This window comes from Semicossyphus pulcher, unplaced genomic scaffold, assembly GCF_022749685.1.
Source record: "Semicossyphus pulcher isolate SPU_LCO1_2020_fin unplaced genomic scaffold, fSemPul1.0.p SCAF_19, whole genome shotgun sequence".
Taxonomy (NCBI): Eukaryota; Metazoa; Chordata; class Actinopteri; order Labriformes; family Labridae; genus Semicossyphus; species Semicossyphus pulcher.
The window spans coordinates 10,393,325-10,410,197 of record NW_027211692.1 but is presented as its reverse complement, the minus strand read 5'-3'; the positions used below and the strand labels follow the sequence as shown (position 1 = coordinate 10,410,197).

The following is a 16,873-nucleotide window of genomic DNA, read 5'->3' as shown; positions in this document are numbered from 1 at the left end:
CCTCTGTTTTGGTCTCAACCAACTCCTTAAGAATATACCTGGCTCATTAGCTGCTAAAAGATCCACTTTGTTCACCAGCTACTTGCTTTCTTAGCTTCTCTGTTGTTTTGTGCTGAGCAGGTAGTGAACACTTGGTTTTTATTTCTCAAATCAAACAGCCTCCCAACAATCACGCTGTCAAGTAGCGATGCTAAACCCCACTGTTGCACCTGATAAACAAGCTGGTATACATAGTAGCAGAATTGACTCTGCTCAGCCACTCTGATGCACTTTGACGTCATGGTTGTGTGCCGTGTTTGGAGTGATGCAGAAGACACTTTGGTATCTGATTTGAGCAGCCAGAGCGTCCAGACTGAGAAGCATCTCTAGAAATCTGATTTAAATCGCATTTTAAACAAAGTGTAAGTGTGGCTTGGATCGGACTTGCAAATCACATTATATGTGATTTTTTTTTTTTTTTTTTACTTTCCAGACTTTCTAAAATCAATGTGGATAAAAGCTGAATATGCCGAAAAGGATTTGGGCTTGCAGTCTTAACAAGGCCTATGAGAGCAGTGAACCAAAGTTCCCATAAAAACAAAATAATGAACGTAGAAATGCTGCAGTTTGGTTTAAATTGTTTTCCGATTTCTAATGTTAAGCCTCCCTTTTCTCATCTGTTCCAGTGTTGATTGAAGATATTAGATATGGTCGCTTTAAAATGAGGATTACGCTATTTACATGGTACTACAGTCACACCAGTTCACACAACCTTAAACCCCCTCTCCCCTGGATTTAGACACTATGTTTGCTGCTGCCTTCGCACAGACTCTGCAGCAGGAAATTGGTTCCTCCGATGCTGCTTCAGTGTCTGTGACAAGATGGCGAGCTGTCAGAACGGGGTCAGAATTATCCCTCCCTGTTCTCACCTCTTTACCAAGTATAAAACCCCTGCCTGACCTGGTAATACGCTGTGAAATAAAGGCAAAGCGGGGCTTGTTGAAAAGCAGGAGGAGTCCCTCGAGTGAGGCGCCTAAACGTGGACATAACAGACTTTTAGATTAACAGAATAAAAGTGGTGTAAATTGTATTGAATTTATCGTTATTCGTCCCTGTGGACTTTCATGCACGGTCATCACTGCAAAGAGGACTAATAGCAGTGACTCACTGTCTGGGGAACCCTCCTTTTCATGTTGTGGTGGCTACTGTAGAAGCTGCTGGATGCTGCTCATAGTTTACTCTAACCCCCCTGACTAGCAGCATGGAGCTAACGGCGCTTTTCAAACAGCATCACACTCCACTGTGGGATTCTGCCATGTGGCGTCAAGTCCACTGTTGAGGAATTACCAGCGAACAGATGCAAGACGAATATGGCCGGTCTCATTACATAGATTAAAGTTGGTTCTGGGGATTGCATGTGCGTGGTGACAGTGTGATAATTACACCGGACTGAAGCTTATGAGATGCTCTTTGGGGCCCCGCAGTCTCAGAGCTCATTTGGACTATTCCCATGAATTGTTATCACTCAATATGAATAAAATTGGTGAATTAGAGTCGATGTGATTTTATTCCATCACACAGCTGCTACCAAAACAGCAGATTATCCATGAATACTGTACTTACTGTATGAATCAGCCTGCAGATTTTAGCGACAGCAAATCCATCTATGGGTCAGTCATTTTGTCTGGGTCAGCGAGTGTGATCATTGTTCAACTTTCAGTCTTAGTAATTGTTTCTGAGAGTCTGCCAGTATTTTAATATGCAGCTCGAGACTCCCTGAAGAAGAAGATAAGATTTTTTCGCCCTCCAAATCCGTGTATTTGTCCTGTTTAATTCACTGCTAAATGAGAAGTGTACAACTCCTTGAAGACTAAAATCTATCCCTGATCATTTTGCCTGTTTGTCCTGCAGCTATATGGAAATTACAGCATTTAAAAACATCTATTTTTGTGCCCGCTCAAATGATGATGCAATCAATAATTCAGATGTGCAGCTTGTGAAATTTAAGTGTCAGATCGTCTCGCTTTGGGACAAGCTTTTGGAAAACAAAATCATATCTCTCTCAGCACCAGCTTAATATGGATATGCATAGTTAATGTAAGAAAGTATTTAACGCTTAGAAGCCCTACTTTTCCTACACGTACACGGTATGCCTCTGCAATGCATGCTTCAGTGTTCCTTGTTTCGGTGCAGCCTTTGAACTGTATTTGTCGGATGGCAGTAGTGCTCTCATTGGCTTGTTGCACTTGCGGAGGTTTTGTGAGAGAGGTTCTTCGCTGCTGTCTGTCTCTCCTTCAACGTGCACCATAGACGACGGCAAGATACCCTCACGCTGAGCTTAAAGGAAACGAGTGCAGATAAATTAGGTCAATAACATAAGTAAACAGTCTCACACTGCGGCTTTTGCTGTCGTTTTATGGTGTGTGTGGTGTTTTTCGCTGGGGGCGGGGCTTAGTCCTCGCTCTTACACTCGTAGAGCTCAGCGGAGTGAAGGGGAGAGGCGGCATGATGGCTTTGGCATGGCATTTTTGCTTTGCTAGCTTTAAGTCGATAAAAAAAGTCTCTTAATTTTCCACTTTTAATCGTAGCTCTCAAGTAGTTTTTTAGTGTACCTCACAGTTTCTGCCAACTTTGCCACAATGGCCCTTTAAAATGTTTCTTCCCAACCTGACAGAGCTTGTTGCGTGATCTGAACAAGGTGTTAGCTCGTCTGTTTTCACAGTAGACAGAACGCTGTACAGTGTAAGTGGTGTATGCCTCGGGGGGCCTGAGGCCTGACGTGGATACAGTGCTGTTAACTCTGTTTACAGCAGCACCCTCTCACGCTTTGACAAACGGGAGCTGAGGTTGATCCCCACCCTTCACACCACCAGCCGCCCCACTCAGCACTTCAATGCTCAGGCAAAAATAGACCTGACTTTTTAAAGACAAGCTACCTTTTTACTGCAAGGCTGCAGTCCCCACTTTTCTCTCTTCCTCTTTGCTGTATTGATTTTCTGCTTCTGTCAGTTTTCTGCCCAAGCTATGGCAGCAATCCCAGGGTTGGGGTATCTATCTATTGCATTTATATACAGCGCTGGTAGAGCAATTCAGCCCGCCCTCAACGTCGATAGATTTGCCTGACACTCTGAAGTAACAGGAAACAGTGCTTACTGTACGTCTACACATCAAAGTTTGGAAAATGCTCCATCTGAGAACACTCGTCAGACAGAGCAGAAGCGAGTGTTTTAGTCTGTTGGGCTGTCAGAGGCAGCCATGTGAGCAGCTGGCTGGAGGCTTGAAGACAGACAGCTTAGCAGCCGAAGATTTCACCATGCCTGCTTTCCTGAACTTCTCTCATCCCCTGTGATTTCCTCCTTTTAGAATTCCAATTTATCCTCAGCCTTGAAGAAAAAAGAGGCGAGGATGGAGAAGTTTTATAAGAAATAGATTATTTCTGTGAGGTGGAAGGCTGGACTTTTTCCACTCTCACGCCAAATACTTTATTTTAATTCAGCTCAAGATATGGCTCCTGGCTAGTTTTATGTATAAATCCCAATACTGGAAGGTATGATGGTTAATGGTATTTCATTTATGATTATGATGAATACTTCAACACTTTAAGGATTATATTTATACGCCTTCTTGCCGAGAGATAGACTCTCGTGTCTGTCTGTCAGACATGAAGCCAGGAGATGGGAAGCTTAACGTTAGCTGCTGTTAGCATGAAGGGAAAACAGCTAGCTCTGAGATGAGATAAAACTGTATTTCGAGGTGTCCAACTTCTATATTGTGCATATTTCAGAGTGTAACAGGATAACTAGAAGGGACATAATGTAAACAGTAATTAAGTGTGAAAGTTATAGTGGGCTTGACACCGAGGACTAGCATGTGCTCTAGCTAGTTGCTAAAGTGTCCACTGTAGCGTATAATCTGGAGCTGGCACAGACACTACTTTAACTCAGAGTGAATTAATTCTAGCAAACCTGCGCGTTACCAAGGTATTTTGGGGAAACGGCCAAAGTTTTAGCTGTTGGATACCAAAAGACACATCGACACATCATGCTGCTCTAGCTAGCTATCATTCTTGGCCCTGTGCTGCTTAAACTTGAAGATTGCTTAATGGCTAGATGTCATGGTATTATTGGTAAAGTTGGTTGGTTCAAACTTAAGAAAGAAAGCACAGATTATACATCGTTTTACAAGAGAACACATGACTGAAAGAATACTGTGAATTTTTCTTTTTTGTGGGGTACTACTTTTAAATAGGTGCAAAATATGACCATGGATGATAAAGGGTTAAAAAGGCTTCTTTTTGCCATCTCTCATTACAGAAAGACACTTTTTCCAGTCAAGAAATAGTAATGGACATAATTCTCTGTAAAAAATAATACTCTTTGCTGTTAGAACTTTGTTTCACTACAACTTAAAGAAACGAGACAGAGCCAGGCGAGCTTCACCCTGCTTTTGCTAAGCTAATTTGTTAGCTAACTTCAAAGCACTTCAAATTGTGTACAGATTAAGTTGGGTTATATATTAAGCTTAAGAGGTGCTTGTAGGCCAGTTTTGTTACCTTTCGACGGAACCAGATGATTTGTTTCTCCTGATTCCAACATTACACGAAGCTAACATTAGGCTAACTGTTCCTGGCTGCAGATTCAGATGTCCTATGTAAACATAAGGTGGTAAAGATATTCTCATCTACCTCTTAATAAGCTGTTTATGTAATTTTCTGAAATGAACAGGAAGTTATTTTGCCAATAATCTTTTGCATTTGTGTGCTGTCCAGAGTCTGCATGCTCTTTTCAGTTTCCCCCAACAGTGCAGAGACTTGGAAGTCAGCTTGATTGAAGGCTTTAAATTGCCCGTGGGTATGACTGTACAGTAAGTGTTGGGGATTGTCTGTCTCTGTTAACTCTGTGAGAGACTGGCAAACCTGTCCAGGGTGTTTTCCTGCCTTCCATCCAGTGCTTGGAAAGACTCCAGACTTCTGTAGCTACTCCCCGAACAGGAACAAGCCGACAAAAAATACAGGACTTGAGATTAAATATGTTTGTCATGCCCGACCTTAACTTCGGACACTCAGACTCGTGTTTTTGCTTATATTAATAACTCACAGTTCAACGTCTCAGTAGCCCTTGATCTTAAAAATCTACAGCACTCACAAATGTTGTGTTTGTCTTTTTAATCTCTTTAAAACAACTAGTGCCTGTAAAAGATATTACACCATGACTACTTTTGATGCAAAAGCCAAATCCAGTGCATCGTAAATCTGTTCCATGCTGCAAAAAGAAAAGGTTAAAGTAAAGCACTTAACCTCCTACTGCTCCAGTATGACCGATCTTTGTGGTGACCAGAGAAGCAACTGGAAGTGATTTTAAATGGAGAGACCAGTCCTGAAAAAGAGCATGCAGGTGTTCTCAAGAGCAGAACAAAATTCAGAGAGTGTAAGTGTTTCATTCTGATTTTCTTTTTTATCTCGCCTCTGTCTCCAGGTAGAGCCTCTCTGCACGGGAAGGCCTCCTTACAGATCGACCCCGTGCGCTCCGAGGACCAGGGTTGGTACGAGTGCAGGGTCCTGATGCTGGAGCAACAGTATGACACCTTCCACAACGGCAGCTGGGTGCACCTCACGGTCAATGGTGAGTCACCTGCACACACTGCCCCTGAACATGTGTTAGTGGGGAAAAAAGTAGCAAACCTGCATCATACACAGAAGCACCATGTGTAATATATATTTTTCCAAAGGACAGTATGGACACAACAATTTGGTCTTGATTTTCAGAGTATATATGATTTTAAATCAAATCTCAGTGTTAAATAAGGTAGACATTTTTGTTTGAAGCACTCCTTTTGACTCCGGTTAAGAACAGTGTCCTTTACCTTTTATCTTTTGTCCGTCCAGTTACCCATTTGTCACGGCACATTAGAACGAGTGACCGTTATTTACCGTTTCAGATTCCTGCAGCTCCTTTTCAAAAGGCCTGGGGTAGAAAGGGACGAGAGGCTGGTTAGGGGAGAATTGATTGTGGCCTGTTTAAGGCGGTTCCGGCAGGGATCGTCTGTGATAGTCTGAGAGCGATCAAAGTGATGACCAGGCGGAAAAAAAATCTGCACCTTTGCATTTCCCAGGAATGCCCCAGTGGCTTAAAGAACCCGATGTGAAGTGTGTCTTCACATTGTTGCAGAGACTACAAAGACAATGATGCCTTCGCGTTACTTTCTTTTTAAACCCCTGCATCTGTTTTCTACAGCACGAGCCGGTCGTATGCTTACTTTTTTGCAGACGCATGATGCAGTGCAGTAAAAATAGCAAATGCATTTCAACATGAATCGGTGATTATTCCTTAAATAAGCATTTCAAAAGGAAGTTCACACCAAAAGCGTTGATTTTCTTGTGTTAAAGCTTCACAGGTCTGTAACTCGACAGAGCTGTAATCCTCTGTGTGATTACAGAGCACGGCTCTGCATGCCGAAGTCTGTCAAGCTCATTCACATGTATATTTTTGGCGCGGACTGTATGACTAGTGTGTGAAACTCATGCATATTTGATCTGATCATGCGTATGTTTTACAATTGAAGGAATTTTCCCGTTTGAATCATGATTATAACGACAAATATCCTGCAAAGAACCATTTATAAACTACGCTGAGCGGCATAATCACACAGGAATGAATAATGCTGATGTGTATAAATGGCGATTATCAACGCGCAACATAATGTTTCCTACACGTAAAGTGTCAGGGCGTGTTAGTAAACCGCACGCTTCAAATCACTCTCTGCACTGTGTTTCTGTGTTTTACATCAACGCAGACATGAGGGCGTCTCATTGTGTGTGTTAGCGGGGGGCTAAAGAGGAGCTCTGTCTGCTGGCTGAGGAGCGAACGCTGCCGTCACCTGCACACCCTTGTGATGTTTGGAGTTTGTGAACGTGCATGCGTGTGCGTTAATGTGTTGGTGTGTGTATCTGTGCATCTCTGTAGCTCGGCTCATCAGTATTCACTTCATCTAACTTTAACTCCTCGCTAACTCCCTCCCTCTCGTGCTGCTCTTCTCTCCTGTCAGGCCTTTCATCTCTTTAGGCTGAGAGTGATAATAGTGATAGTGATAGAAACCCCAAAAAACGGTGAAGCAAAATAATTAAAAGTAATTAAATACACAGTATATTTTTCTACAATTGTAAAGTAGATCAGAAAGCACAGTCCTTGAATCCTAAATAACTAAACTATATAAATATGTATACACACCCTGGAACTGCAGGGTAATATAGTCACTTAACATAAGTAAAGAAAGGGATCCACACTACGCTGAATTTAGTGTTTACAGATACAAATGTAGTGCTTTTATTTGAACTAAAAGACACAGTCATGGATGGCAAAAGCAGCCGTTGTTCCCGAGTCTAGACATAAAAGGGGAATTCATATGTAGACTTTATGCTACTGTTGTCCTCTAAATGGACGTCTGTGGGGGAAGCAGGTGCCGTTTTCGTCTGGCCTCCACACAGACATTAAGGGCACCCATTTCCTTTGGCTGTTGGTATTTGCATACACTCCTCCTTTGAGTTCCTGTTCGCTGGCCTTAACTTCCTGCCAAGCGGACAGGGGATTCGTGCCCACTCAGTGGCAGGTGTCAGATGGCAAGGCCTTGTGCCCGAAAAAAGACACTAAGGCCACTCTCTCTCTCTCCGCCCCCCTCCCCTTCCTCCTCTCCTCTCCTGTCTCGTCTCCGCCTGTCCTTCCTTTCTCTTCACTTTTTAAGCATCAGTGAGCTTTTCAGGGATCAAACACACAACAACAAACCAGCATTTTCAGTAACCGTCTTCACTGATACATAAACAACACAGACCCTGCTTCTGTGTCACTGGGCTACTGATGCACTGAATGCAGCTCATTTGTCCAACAGCTCCATATATTCCCCATGTGTGTCCGGCCTTGTCAGTCACTAATGGGCCCAGTGTGGCTACAAGTGGAGCCCAGTCCTCCTCAGGCCCATGTGAGACCCCATGATGCAGATTAAAATAATAAGTGGATATTATTTCCTTTGCATTTGTCCCCAATTTGCTCTCATAGACTTCAATTTTAGCCTGGTGGTGACACATGTGTGGACAAAATTACACTGCAGTTTAAAAAAAGAGGAAACAATAAGTTGCATATGGCATTTATTAAGATCAAGAGCTCAACAAAATAACTGTCATCTAAGATAACTTTGAATTTTGTCACCCAGTTTGAAGAGCATGAAAAAGCAGTGTGGATTCACTTGTGAACCAAGCATGCATCATTGAAGGGCATGATGTAACCACACCCAATAGTGACATCACAGCGTACTGTCAAACCCAGATTACGCTCTCACATCAATGCAGCAAAGTAGGAAGTACATTTTACTGAGTTCAGCTGAAACAAGATTTTCAAGGGGTGTTAAGTACATTTTTACAAGACCCTTTAATGCATCACTATCTGTATCTGTAGCTTTATTTGTTAGCCAATGAAATGATCTGTCTCTGTCTGTATTCAGATAGACGACCTGTAGTGGGGGCGTGGTTTATGCAGGAAGTCAGGTTTGATTGGAAAAATGTTGCATTTCTTAATTTTCCAAGTTGACATCTAAATGCAATTACTGTACCTTTAAAACATCTGATTGGTTTAATAACAGTTTAATCAACTGTCAGGATTCCTGTGAATCACTAATGCACACTGTCCTACATCTGAAAACTTGTTCCCTGCTCCCTCTAGCTTAGGCCCCGTGTCCATGTAGCACTTTTTTCTGGAAGCGTTGGGATGAAGCGCTTGTGCGGTGAGAGAAAAAATGCTGCACACAGGTTTTGCTTCGAACAACAATAAATGTAATTTACTACAGAGCTAACAACAAGCTTACAACGCGTAGGGCGATAAAAGCACATTTACCAGCAACATTTAGTGTCCGGCCAAGCTGCTCCCACAAATGGGCTTTTCCATCTCTGTTCTGATACTGTTTGTTTGTCATATCATACAGCTGCGGGTAGACAACAAGTTGCTCCTCCATGTTTGGTGGTAACCAGGGTGACGACACCAGCGCCTTTCTGAAAAGTTCAGAGATTTTCAACTCGAAGCGCTCGGAGCGGCCGCACGAAAAAGGAAGAGCGCTCTGAAAAAACACGTTGGGTGCAGCGCTTTTTCTCTCGGGGGGTGCATACGCTCTGTCCTCATTGAGAAAGATTCTGGCGCTCAGAAAAAGGCGCTATGTGGACACAGGGCCTTACTCTGTAGTTAGCAGTAAAAGAGGTCTTAAAAAAAAGGAATGAACCGTACATTTTTTGTTCAATTGTGTCTGAATTAAGTTTAAAATCCAACCTCTATTAAGTTCCCTCTAGGGTAGATACCTGCTATCTACCCTATATACAGTGCACTATATAGTAAATATGGGGCAATTTCCGAGATCCATGTCAGAATTTATGGCTGAAAACACGATATTTACTAGTCTGATCCTGCCACAAGAGCAAGAGAGGATGATTTCCTTTTTATTTCTCTTCATTACAAAATACTAATCCAGATTCTGTGGAGCACTTTGACTGTGCTGATATTAGTAGATCGAGGACAGTCTCCTTGCATGCCTCCTTCTTCTACTCTGTTACAGTTTACACTGAAACCCACGGTTCACGTTTGAGGCTCATGATGTGAAATCAATGAAAAATGTGTACTCTATGTAGCCGTAGTCTCTCAGGAGCAGAGACAAGAAAAGAGAGCCCAGGCGAGGGAATAAAACGATACACACTCCTGAGTTAGTGAGCAAATAACAGCCACTGTAAACCTTCAAAGCACGGGGCTGGATCCTTCGTCTGAGCATCCAGGCCATCTGCTGATGAGCTGTGTGGTCTACAAAGAAGAGCTGTGCACGTGCAGGAGCTTCAAGCGTCTTTTAATGTATATAATTGATGAAGAGCTGCAGTAAGTAGGCCAAAACTGGGATGTTCAGCTTACTTTTTTTTGTAGAGCAACTCCCAGGTTTCCCCGCCACGCTGACACTTCCTGCGTGACGAGCCGTACCTGATGGCGTGAAACAACTCCCAGGTTGACCAGCGTACCTGCTGCTGTCACCGCCATGTGTGCCGCCTATTTCCTGTCAGCTGATGCTCAATCCCTCGAGACAAATCTTAATTAGGATGAGAATTTCTAACAGCACTCGTGGTGGTGGAAGAAGTACTCAGATCCTTAAGTACAGTACCAGTATACTTTGTTAAAATACTTCATAAAAAGAAAAATGTACCTATTTTCATCTAAAGTATTAAAGTACTGTCTGCAGAATATCAGCCTATACAGCCTGATATATTATTTATATATTACTTGAATAATACAGAGGCTGCATTTTATCATTGTAGCAGATGAAGCTAGTGTTTTACCTTCAGTTAGCTTCTTTAATCCAGTTGCCCCTCCGCAAGGTCACAAGACAACTCTGAGCGATTATGAGTTTATTCTAATGTAAGAGAAAAGAAGAAAAAACTAAACTTTGCAATACAAAATGTGCTTATTTTTTTAAGGCTTTTCTCTAATCTTTTTATTAAAAATTGAACATTTCATCATTTTACCACTTTGAGCCTCAAACAGTTGCTTGAACGTGCTGTGAGGAGTTTTTAGCTGGTTATGAAACGGATGGAAAATTTATACTGATGCCTCTTTATGACCTACAAAAGCACACCAGACCATCACCTAGAAGATTTCTATTTGGTTGTTTTAATGCCTGTTATCGCTGTCACCAAGTCAGTGTCCAACAAAGCGATTTACAGGAAACAGGAAGTGCTGTTGTTTAAATTTAACTCTGGTAAGTGTCACAGTGGCCAAAGTTCAACAATTACAATAAAGAAGGCCGTGAAAGTGAAAGTTCCTCGCAGTAGCTTAAAGATGTTATCTCGAAGATTTCAGTTTCGTTCTCTTTGGCGCCTCTAATGGCGATAAACGGTCATTGCAGGAGTACACTTAACCAGACGTCCCTGGTTGGCTCCAGTTGTAACTCTTGATTTTCCTCGCTGACGGTCGCTTTCCTTTTCAGACTGTTTGCCTTCATCTGAGTGTCGAATTTGTTTCTTTTTCTTTGGATTTTCACTTATTTTTGAAGTTGTATCTGTAGTCATCGATGTTTTCTTTGTTTGTTCAGCCATATTAGATTACTGTTTACTCGCAACACAAAAAACGGAAAAGCAGCTGCTTAGCTCCGCCTACCCTCTCTGGCAGACCAACCACTGCTGGCTGATGGAAAACACTTTCACTAACTGGTGGAGTTTTTCCACGAATGTCGCACCAGACACCCAGTCTGTAATAATACAATATACTGCAAATGCAAAGGCTTTCATCAGTGGGCCATAGGCTCAATCATCATTGTGTTACCTCATTCGGCGATAGATAGAGACTTAACAGACATTTATTTACAAGAAAATCTTCGAGATTATACCTTTAGAATTAAAAGTATGTGAGAACTTAAGGTGGGAATGTCCTGTTGTTTGAACTGCTAAAAACTCAACGACACCTGAAATGTAACGTAACGAGCCGCAACTAAACTGTGAGCCAAGAAGTTAGTGAACCCCATGAGAATGCTTAATGTTTTATAAGCTCATCAACGTTTTAAATTCTTATAATAAATGAAATGAAATAAAAAGTAAAATATTTCCTTTTTAATTTTGATGGAGTAGAAATGTAAAGTAGCAGAAAAGGGAGTCACCTACTTATAAGTATTAATGCAGTATATAAGGATGATAGCACAATATCATAGTGAAGCAAATTCACAATGACCCCCTTTGATGACTAAAATGATGCATCATGATCCGTTTAATGTCGCTGCTGACCTGTCAACTGCGGCAGGCAGGGATACATAAACCAGTCGTGCATTTTATTAGGCTCTCCATTAATCTACTGTATCATGTAATGTGATGAGTGTGAGAGAGTGAGAGGGCAGCATGGACAGGCAGATGTCTAAATGTGCTAATTGGGCGATTTGTTTACTCCATGCCAGGTGCTCGTGTGCAGTCTGAAGCGTGGCTGCGCTCCCAGCGGCAAAACCACTGACCCACTTGTACAGCAGGCCTTTTTTTTTTTGCTCTTTAACTAAACAGGGTGCCACAATTTATTATCTAAATATTATGTCGAGACACTGAAAGCAGCTGGCTGAGGAAACTGCAGGTTATTGGTCTGCAGAAGGTGGTGAGGAGCTCCCTCAGGGCTGTTAGTGAAGCTCAGAAACATCAGGTGGAAATGCAGTGATGTCACTACGAGGTTTCTCAAAGTTGTGGCGATTAAACTGCAACATGTCAGAACAAGTGTTCCCATCACTGGTCCCTGTTTACTCTGGTGTTTCAGTTAACTGTGGCATCACCTGCTACCTGAGAAACTTTATCTTAGAGTACAATTTTCCTCAGAGACCAATCATCAATCATCCAGCAAAGGCACAATTGTTACACTTGTACTGGGAATTATGGATGTACTGGACCAGCCTCCAAGTCTTTTGGCAGAATACGTGGTTTGTCGGATAGAAATATGTATTTTAAAAAAACATTTTAGCCCTTTGTAGCAGCAGGTTAGACAGCTACGCTAACAGCTACTTGAGGTGCTTTGAAGTAAATGCTAACATTAGCCCACTAACACATTTACAGTGACAATGATTACACGCTGGTGTTTAGCAGGTAAGATTTATGCCCTAGCCTTCTTAACTTAGCATATCAACATGCTCAAACTTGCTTATTAATGAACACGCAGTACAGTTGAGCCTCTATGGTCACTTCTGCGAGTATTTGATCATAAACGTAATTGTTGGACAATTTAAAGTCTTGGTCTCTGTCAAGGTTCTCAGTCATTCAGGTAAAGGTTTATCCAAAAGGCAGCTGGACTTGGTTGAAGTTCTTGAAGACGTTTCACCTCTCATCCGAAAGGCTTCTTCAGTTCTAACTGACTGGTGGACGGAGTTAGAAATATAATTCTCTGTAGATCATTGGTATGCTCATAGATGTGTAATCTATTAAAGACGTGGCCTGATTACAGCACAGGATGAAAAGCTACCAAAGATGGTATGCTTCATCCTCTCTGACCCTGATTATCTGTACAAAATTGTAACGCAATCCATTTTATAATTTTTAAGGTAGTTTGGTAGTTTGCACCAAAGTGGTGGAAAGATCGACTGACATTGCCATCCACTCGTCTGCTAGCATGGCTAAAGCTCTATTGTTGCCTGCAGTTTGAACCTGAACATGGTTTCAACTTGAGAAGTCATGAAGATATGCAAGCTGGTGAAGTGGTCACGTCATGACAACACCGCTGCTAGTCAAGGCAACATGGACGCCATGTTAAAGGGGGGCTTCATATTTCACTGTGTGCTACCTACAGAAAAATGTACAGTTAAAAAACTTGTAAATTTTCTCACACTGGTGCTCTGTGCAGGCCCTCATGCAGCCTCTGCCTGAAACGACTGAGTCAGCTCTGTCCCTTTAAGGAACCCCGCCCCTACAAGCCCTCTTTATTCTGATTGGCCAGCTCTCTGAAGGGAGTGTAGAAAAAACTGTGTGAAACCTGGCGTTCACAGCAGCCTGTAGACTGAGCTGAGAAGCCTGGGGATTACTCCAACATACTTTTACCTATAGATGTGAAACTTCACCCACATTTAGTCCGGACATCCAACATTGTCTGGGAAGGTTCTCAGGTCACGGCTTAATCCAAAAGTCAACTGGACTTGGTTGAAGTTCTTGAAGACTTTCACCTCTTACCTGAAAGGCTTCTTCAGTTTTAAACTGACCAACATTGTAAAATGATCAGACTTACACATTAAACTCTCCCCCATTTGAAAGCACCACATGTAAAGCTGCGTATGAGTTGGGATATAATCTGGAAGTCCCAGAATAAAACAGACAGGACATCTGAATGTGGTTAAATGATTACAGATTTATTTTTGGATGTTATAACTGTGTGATGTAACGCTCCCCGTTTTTCATTTCCTCCACAGCCCCGCCTTCATTCACAGCAACGCCGCCGCAGTATGTGGAGGCGAAGGAAGGGGGGAGCACTCTGCTCAGCTGCTCTGCCCAGGGAAATCCAAAACCAATGATCAGCTGGGTGAGGGAGGGGGAGGAGCTCGCCACCAACGCTAAATATTCGGTAAGAATGATCATGAGTAATGGGCATAATTCGTATTTATGATTGTGTGCAAATATAGAAGCGGGGCTTGTGCACAGATGGTGTCATCCACCGAGTCCATCTGTACTGGAAGCATGTTGTGAACTACATCTCACACAGGCTGAAATCGCTTTGTTCTGGTGTTTTTCTGCATAAAAACAATTATTTGTGATAAAAGTTCTCTCAAGGGATCAATGCATGGTGTATTAACTCGGCCTCCAAGCACTTAAACAATATTAAGACCGGGTACTGGCAGCCCGCCTCACAATTCTCAGCCCTCCTTCTTGTCTTTGTGATGCCTGATTTTTATGTCTGTGTATAAACTCCCAAAAGTAGACAGCCCGATGTCATCGTAAGATATTTCTGGCACAGTCCCAGTGTGGTTTGATAGCAGTGAACTGTCTCAGGGACAATATGTCGACAGTAAACATCAGGTTTGTGTTGTCATTTGCACAGAATCAAAGACATTTAACACGCCTCTCTGTTCCAGATGACTCAGAAACACTCAAAAGCTTCAGTAGACTGTCTGATTCATTGCAGCCGCAGGATGCTGCATCTTTGAGGAAAAGCTGCAGATGTATGGAAACAGATCTGTGTCAAAATAATCAAACAAAACTTCCTAAATATCAAACAAAATATGAATTTGAGAAAGAGAAACGGACTGAGGCACGAAAAAATGTCATGTCAAAAGTAAAACTTGTAACTTGCAAAGAAATTATTTGTGTATTTATTTATAGTTACATCCGTTTCTTTCACAATTAAATCGCCATCATGGTATGAACAAGACTGCATGAGTCACACTGCTTAAGGACATTCATGTAAATATACAAACAGCAAATATTCACTCAAAATCTCATCAACAAACTTCAGCAAAAACTTGGGTTCGTGTGCAGAAACAGATCGAACTTCCTGTCTAATTGTGGAAAACTTCTAATTGAAGCAGTCTTCATCAGTTCTATATTATGGTGCTATAAACTACAGACATGCTGCTGCTTCTACTCTCAAATCGCTGGACTCGGTTTCACTCTGCTCTTAGATTCATAACGGAAGATCCCTGTGACACTCATCGCTGTATTCTGTACAAAGTCAGTCGGTCTTCTCTGGCTCAGAGGCGTGATAAACACTTGTATCTTTTTATCTATGAATCCTTAACTGGACATTCACTAACCTATATAATATCCCTGCTGGACTGGACCACCGGGCCCTCGGTTCCCTCTGAACTTGGAAAATCCAATCCATACTTCACAAGCAAGGACCACACCATCAACAGGATGCCATTTAACAATTTATTGATCAATGAGATTGATGATAATGAAGCTGGACTTACGGTCAGCGTTTTGGGGAAGCTTCACTGGGGATCTGCCGTAGCACCCGGGCACCACAAACCCCCTCAGGGCCCTACGGTTAGGTGGACAGAATAAAACCAAAAAGGAGCAGGGGTGGGAGGGAGTGGTTGGTTTGAATTTATGGGAATGCCAGGTCCAGCTCCTAAAACTTTGTAGCGTCAAATGTGGAACTATTTACAACACACTCCCAAAATCTAGTTTCTCTCGGACAAATCAAGGGGACGATCTCAAACCACTTCACCTGAGCTTGCAATTGTTTTCACCGAGTATTGTCTTTTTTGGTTGTTTTAATTGTTCAGTTTTCTGTATCTCTACATCACTGCACATGAGGGAGACCTCAATGATTTTCTAGGTTTAAATAAAGGTTTGAATGAATGCAAACATTTCAGCTATCAGCGGCTGCTCCAGCTAGCCGTTGGCTACCCTCAGATTACTTGGTGTCAATTTGATGGCGGCTGTGAGGTTGGCTAGTAGACGGCTGCAGAGGGAGAGAAGAGCAAGGAAAATTTGTGTGAAAGTTTGTGGTGAAAAATAAAACGGTGCTTCTGCTATTTGGAGTTATTTTGGGTTCAGGAGAGACGATGTCACAAAAACATTGTGAAAACATGACGGACAGAAGACACAGGAACAGAAAGTTATTGCTTTAATATTAGTTTGTTAATTGCACAGGCATTATCATGAGTCTCTCTTTCAAAGTATGAAATAAAGAAGTAAAGTATGAATGAGAAGTGGAAAAGAAAAGGGAGGTGAAGGTAAACTGCAGCAGCTCCTCACAGAAACACTGCTGGAGTGCCTTGAACAGAAGAGGTTGTTGATTATTCATAACAAGCACAAGAGCACCGGAGGGCATTTTGTAAGTGTTTGAGGAACCTTTTGAAACTTTCCCTTTTCTGCATGCCTTCACATTCTCATATGTCACTTATATTTCAGTTTGATACAGGCCTTATTAACTTTTCACAGCTGTCCGTGTGATTCAGGTCGATGGGGGCAAACAGGAACGTCTGTAAAGAGCCTCTTTCTCTTTCATTTCCCCCTCCTTGCTGCACCATCTCTCCCTCCAGTCGCCTCTTTTTAATACCATTCCCTCCGTAAATGATTAGACAACATTCTGATGCATTATTAATCTCCCTCTTCTGCATCAATATTACATTAGTCCTAATACGAATGTTACACTAAAAATGAAAATCGCAACTGAGAGCCAAATGCCATACTTCACTAGCTCCAGCGAAAATGTGAAAAAGCAGCATATTTATCAGCTTTCCTCATCCATTAGGGCTGTTTTGGAGCAAAAAAACCTGAAACTTGGGAAAGCTCCGTCTTGCTCGGAGTGTTTGAGAGCGAGCATGAGGGTATGTTTGCTCGCTCGCACGTCGAGATCCATGGAGACGTCCCGGAGAAAGGCAGGAATGTGACAGACAGGGTGAGAGAGGAGGAAGCCTCATCATC

General features: G+C 42.3%; 1 protein-coding gene across 1 annotated transcript in view; it reads left to right on the top strand.

The window, feature by feature from the left end:
• The window catches only part of igsf9ba (immunoglobulin superfamily, member 9Ba), a 77,411-nt gene that overhangs the window by 24,939 nt on the left and 35,599 nt on the right, over positions 1–16,873 (top strand). Inside the window, exons 3-4 of the mRNA XM_069668927.1 lie at positions 5,454–5,600; positions 13,912–14,063. Of these exons, the coding sequence (XP_069525028.1) occupies positions 5,454–5,600; positions 13,912–14,063 (299 nt within the window). The remainder of the gene's footprint in view (positions 1–5,453; positions 5,601–13,911; positions 14,064–16,873) is intronic.